The sequence below is a fragment of the Protobothrops mucrosquamatus genome, unplaced genomic scaffold, assembly GCF_001527695.2.
Source record: "Protobothrops mucrosquamatus isolate PMUCROS unplaced genomic scaffold, P.Mucros_1.0 scaffold5938, whole genome shotgun sequence".
Classification (NCBI taxonomy): Eukaryota; Metazoa; Chordata; class Lepidosauria; order Squamata; family Viperidae; genus Protobothrops; species Protobothrops mucrosquamatus.
In genome coordinates, this window is record NW_015391777.1 from 9,012 (window position 1) to 15,342 (window position 6,331).

General features: G+C 46.5%; 1 protein-coding gene across 1 annotated transcript in view; it reads right to left on the reverse strand.

The window, feature by feature from the left end:
- The window catches only part of LOC107300016 (RUS1 family protein C16orf58 homolog), a 22,280-nt gene that overhangs the window by 6,879 nt on the left and 9,070 nt on the right, over positions 1–6,331 (reverse strand). Inside the window, exons 10-13 of the mRNA XM_029286921.1 lie at positions 5,803–5,987; positions 5,155–5,212; positions 4,599–4,669; positions 2,686–2,844 (exon numbers count right to left, since the gene is read on the reverse strand). Coding sequence (XP_029142754.1) covers positions 2,686–2,844; positions 4,599–4,669; positions 5,155–5,212; positions 5,803–5,987 — 473 coding nt within the window. The remainder of the gene's footprint in view (positions 1–2,685; positions 2,845–4,598; positions 4,670–5,154; positions 5,213–5,802; positions 5,988–6,331) is intronic.

Consider the following 6,331-nt stretch of genomic DNA (forward strand, 5'->3'; position numbering starts at 1 on the left):
CCGCCTAGCCAGAATACATTATCCCTCCCCCTCAGTTACATTGTTCAGAACTTCTCTCTGCCATCCTTTTGTCTTGTTAAGTGTGTCTTCTACCCAAGCCTCCTGAAATCTAGTGCCTACGTGCAGGGCTTGGCTAATCCTTCTATTGTTAATCAATTGTGACCGTTTTATTTTTAAACTTCTCTGTTTCTCACAAATGTACGGCCATAACTGAACCCAACATTTCTGTTGCTAAGCAAGACCGTAGTTAAGTGAGTTTTGCCCCATTTTATGACTTTTCTTGCCACAGCTGTTAAGGAAATCCCTGCAGCTCTTCAGTCAGTAACACGGTTGTTAAGTGAGTCTGGCTTCCCCATTGACTTTGTGTGTCAGAAGGTCGCAAAAGGTGATCACGTGACCCCAGGACAATGCTCATAAATATGAACCAGCTGCCAAGCGTCCAAATTCTGATCATGTGACCCTGGGGATGCTTGCAAAGGCGGTAAGCGTGAAAAACGGTCACAAGTCGCTTTTTTCAGTGCCGTTGTAACTTCAAACAGTCCTAAAGGAATGGTTGTAAGTCGAGGACTATCTTTACCAACCATCCACCTTACCAAGTATCCACTATAGGATGAGCAACCTCCCTCTTCTCCCTGCCCCCAAAGCCTTTGGGGTAGCCTGAGGTAAATGGCCACCTCCATCTCCAAAACTCTTCAGTCTCCCATAGGCCCCACCTGCCTCGAAAAGGCCTACCGGACAGCAGTTGTGTCGGTTGCAAGGAACACAATTGACCTGAGGAAGGTGGTGCAAATACCTTGGTCATCGTTTGCAAGCCTCTTCTCAACTGATTAGATCTGAGGCAGGCAGCGGAAAACATCTCACTGGCAGAAGACAGTGGGGAAAATATGAGGATACAGCTGCAGTGGGCCATACTGTGCATCTCACACTATGTACAGGTGATTGTTGCTTAACGGCCATTCACAGTTACAGCGGACACACACCCCCAAAAAAGCTCCAGGCTCCATTACAATTGTATGTCAAGGACTATCTATATCTATAATGTGGTGGAATAAACCCCTCAAAAGCTACTTATGAGCCAATCCCCAAGTAATGGCCACTATAGCACCCTCTGTAGTTGTTCACCTTTACAACCAACCACAGGGACGCTGTAGCTTCCCTGCCTGTCTTCCCCCATTCCTCTCCCCCAAGTTCCCATTGGCCAGGGGTAGGCAACCTTGGCTCTTTTATGACTCATGGACTTCAACTCCCAGAATTCCTGAGCCAGCATGGCTGAGCTTGGAAACCTCTCCCTTTCCCTCAGCATGGCTGGCTCAGGAATTCTGGGAGTTGAAGTCCACGAGTCATAAAAGAGCCAAAGTTGCCTACCCCTGCCATAGGCCTTCCCCTCCCCCACTGGGTTCCCCCAGGCCTTAGGCCTGATTCCCACCCCATCAGGTCCCACACCCTCCTCCTCCTCACTTACCTTTTGTAGAGCTCCAGTGCTTTCGGCAGTGCCAGAATAGATGGCTTCATTGTGTGGGCCATTGTGTGGCGTGATTCAGGAAGTGACCACCACGCTCCCAGCAGCCACATGAAATTCTAATAGCTGGGAACATGGCTGCTGCTTCCAGAATCGCACCACATGGCCGAGCGACAAAGCGTCCCGTTCTGCTTCGCTAACACAGCCTGCACAGCGCTGAGGAAAGCTCCGGGCTCCATTACGGTCGTATGTCGAGGACTACTTGTAATGTGCTGGAGCAAAAGGGATACCCACCCTAACAGACAATTGGGACCACCAAGAGATGTCTTTCTCAGTCCCATCTAACGAGACATGCCAGAAAAGAACCTGTGACGTGAATTTCCAGTCTCACCAAGTTATGACGCGTCCTCTAAATCAGGGCTTTTCAACCAGTGGTACGGGTACCACCTGTGGTACATTGGCACCTGGCAGGTGGTACGCGACCATCCTAGAAAAGTGGTAGCAGGGGAGGGGAATGAGCTGAACCGGTGGCAGCACCGCACAAGCCTGAGTGAGAGATGGGCTGGAGCTGCAGGGCTGTCAGGGCTCAGCGGAAGCGCCAGGATCAGCCCCAGGATCCAGCTGGAGCTTGGCGCTGATCCTGGCGCTTCCGCTGAGCCCAGAAGAAGCGCTGATCAGCTGGAATGTTGCAGCATCTCCAGGGGCTTCTGATTTACATTCAGATGCTTGGCAACTGATTCATATTTATGATGGTCACAGTGTCCGAGGGTCATGTGAAGTGACCAAAACCTGCTGCAACCACCCAGCAGACGGGGGGAATAAAAACCAAACACCCCCCACCCCACCCCCGCTGCCAATCCTCAACAGAAATGCTCACAACAATGAAAACTTCGGACAGGAGGAAGAGCGCCGCCGGGCGGGCAGGCAGGCGTCTTGCTCGGCTGTGCCTTGGGGGGCACTTTTTTTCAGTGCCATTGTAACTTCGAACAGTCACTAAGCGAACTGTTGTAAGTCGAGGACTACCTGTACTTTATCACTTTTTCCCTTTTTTTTTTAGTCATCAAGTTTTTGATACCTTGCTAGGCGACTGGTGGTACTCGGATGTTGCCATATCCTAAAAGTGGTTCAATGGGTGGAAAGGTTGAAAAGCCCTGCTCTAGATTGCCCCCCCTCCCCCGTTCACAATTCGTTTCTTCCTCCCAATTCACTCCCCAGGTCATCATCACCTTTACATAATTGATGCTGCAAATTCAGGAGGGACTCTCTTTCCAAGGCACAGGTTTCCACATCTTCACAGAGTAAGGCCTCTAGAAGTAGGGCGTGGGTGTAGGCTTTAATCACATCCACACTGTCCGCTTGCCGATGGAGCAGGATGGAGATCACCCCTGCAGAGGAGGAGAGGAAGTCAATGTACAGACAGGCATGGGAAGATCCTGGATGGGCTCCCTCTTGGGAATACTTCAGATCCAGATCAATATCAACAGAAACTATTTATTTATTATTGTGGTTTTTAGTATCGCCTGTTCACCGCCCTGAGTCCCGTAAGGGAGATAGGGCGGTATATAAATTTAATAAATAAATAAATAAATATTATTCTGGATCAAAGTCCAGAAAAAAAGCGAAACGGACAGCTCATCTTGGATAATGGTCAAAACACCGTTGAGCTCCAAAGGACACCCTATATTCCTCGCTATACAGGAAGTCCTCAACTTACAGCCCTGGTGGCGCAGTGGTTACAATGCAGTACTGCAGGCTACTTCTGCTAACTGCCGGCTGCCGGCAGTTCGAGTCTCACCAGGCTCAAGGTTGACTCAGCCTTCCATCCTTCCAAGGTTGGTAAAATGAGGACCCAGACTGTTGGGGGCAACAGGCTGACTTTGTAAACCGCTTAGAGAGGGCTGTAAAGCACTGTGAAGCGGTATATAAGTCTAAGTGCTATTGCTATTGTTTACGATCACATTTCTATTGTCAAACAAGATAGTTGTTAAGTGAGTTTTGCCCCATTTTATGACCTTTTTTGCCAGGCTTGTTAAGTGAGTTACTGCAGATGTTAAGTTAAATAACTTAGTTGTTAAGTGAGTCTGGCTTCCCCATTGACTTTGCTTGTCAGGTTGCAAGAAGTGATCACATGACCCCAGGACACTGCAACCGTCATAAATAAGAGTCAGTTGCCAAGCGCCTGAATTTTGATCACGTGATCATGGAGATGCTGCAACCGTTGTTAGGGTGAAAAACGGTCCTAAGTCTAAATGAGCTGTTCTAAGTCGAGGACTACCTGTAGTTTATATCTCAAAATAAATTGTGGTGCCAACAACTCCAAAGATCAAATCTCCAAATATAATCATAATTCATCCATAGGTCAAGGAATAAGAACAGTACAAAATCAGCAAATAAAATTAGGAAAGCATGCAAAGAGTATATAATCTCTCTTCGTTTGTGTTGGGACCTCAATTCCCAACCAGTGTGGCTGAGGAATGCTTGTAGATTACATGTAGTCCTCGACTTACAACCATTTGTTTAGTGACCATTCAAAGTTACAACATCACTGACAAAAGTGAGTTATGACCGTTTTTCATACTTAACACCATTGTAGTATCCCCTGATCACATAATCAAAATTTGGCTGGCAACTGGCTCATATTTATGACGGTCGCAGTGTCCCGGGGTCATGTGATCACCTTTTGCGACCTTCTGACAAGCAAAGTCAATGGGGAAGCCGGATTCACTTAACAACTGAGTTGGTAACTTAATAACTCTAGTGATTCCCTTAATAACTGTGGCAGGAAAAGTCATAAAAAGGGGGAAAACAACAACTGTCTTGCTTAACGACAACAATTTTGGGCTCAGTTGTCGTTAAGTCGAGGACTACCTGTATTACTATAACACGTATCTCTTCTGGAAGCCCAGGATGAACTCAAAGATCTCCACCCAAGGACTCCATGTGGTTGGTTGGACTGAGAAACGATGATTGGTCCAAAGTCAAGCAAACTTCCCACGGGGCCTTGATCTCAGCTCGCCCTTATCCCAGCTCAGGACTATCCAGCACACCACACCTATCCTCCATGCCAGAAATTCCTTCTCCTGCAAGAAATTATGGTCAGTTAACTTCACATCTTCCTACAATATGATCGTACACCCACCTGCTGGTCGGTTGAAGAAAATTAAGTAATTTGAAGCATTGCCTTCAAGAGCTTTCTGGAAGTCCGCAACACTGATGGGGATTGGAGAAAAACATACAAATAACCAAAGTTAAAGAAAGATGCTTTGAGGATGGGAAGACCCCCTTGTCAGTCTCCCAAAGAATATTTTCAGCGCTGAGAAAAATGTTTGCATTTTAATAAATAATAATAATTAATAAACCCTTTATTATCAAAGTATAACATGTATACATTGAAATTGGCTGAGCCTCCCTCTGTGCCCCCCACCACCACAAACTCACGGTGACTACAAACCCCCAACTTATTTCACCCTGTGAACTAATTGCACATCACGCCGGCCTCACGAGTCTGTCATGCATAAAGTTATAAAGTTATTTTCAGTGCCAGTTAAGAGTACCCATGTTTCTTGGCATTTCTGAATTCCTGTAAAATATGCTCCATTTGCTGTATTTGTTCACAGCTCAGAGCAATGATAAAACTCAACTCTAAAGGGCTAAATCATGCATTCAGCTTTCTCAGAATAATGGAGGAAACTCACCTGGAGGTCACTGTATGAAGAGGACTCCCAAGAGTTATCTTGAGCTGCTGACGAAACCCTACATTGAAAAAAAATTATGAGTCACAACCCTTGATTCAAATAATGCTGACTAAACATGTGGTGGAAGTCTTGGCTAAGTGGTAAAGCATGAACTCTATCACTACCAAAGTAGCTACTCACCCATGCCCCAAAAAACTTACAGAACTTTCATGGTTTCCATCAAAAAGTAGAACATAGTAGATTTATCAACCCTGGTTGCAAAACATCCGGTGACCACTAGATGGTAGCACGGTGGCACAAAAACCCTCACGCTTTGCTGCCATCTAGTGATTCTTGCAGCTCAGATATGGTGATCCTACCCTGTATTCCATGAGTTGGCAGATCCCCACCCACGATCCTCATCCGGAGTGGTAGACTGGCTTATTGGCAAATGAGAACTTGAACAAAGCTATTTCTTAACAAAATCAGATCAATGTAAACCTCCCTTCCTCAGATTAACTCTTGCACTCCTAGGAGAAGAACTGGACAATAGTCCCATGCTTGACACACCATTTTTTAAGCCATCCCTTCACTAACGGCTACTCTATTATCAACATAAACATTGGACATGGTACTATAAGATGCCTGGGATCACGAGACCTCAGATACCTAGCAGAAGGGGCTCCTGAGGGTTGATGACAGCAGGACCAGGAACTTCTTCCCACTTCAAGTAATGCTGCAAGACCAGATGGAGCCGAGCACGGTTAAGGGTCTCCATGCAAACTGCCCGCACTGCTTGGTAGTTGGCGTAGAGATGGAGGATGGTGAAGAGAGCATAGAAGGCATAGGTGAGGCTGAAGGAAAGAGAAGGAGAACTGAGATGATTTCCCATCCCTAATTTTATTTTTCCCATCTCTCCCCTTTCCCTCCCTCACCATTCCATTCCTTTAATCTTTGTATAGTATTCCTTCACAATCAGCCTGTTCTATACACACACATACACACACACACACACACACACAGAGAGAGAGAGAGAGAGAGAGAGAGAGAGAGAGAGAGAGAGAGAGAGAGAGAGAGAGAGAGAGAGAGAGAGAGAGAGAGAGAGAGAGAGAGAGAGAGAGAGAGAGAGAGAGAGAGAGAGAGAGAGAGAGAGAGAGAGAGAGAGAGAGAGAGAGAGAGAGAGAGAGAGAGAGAGAGA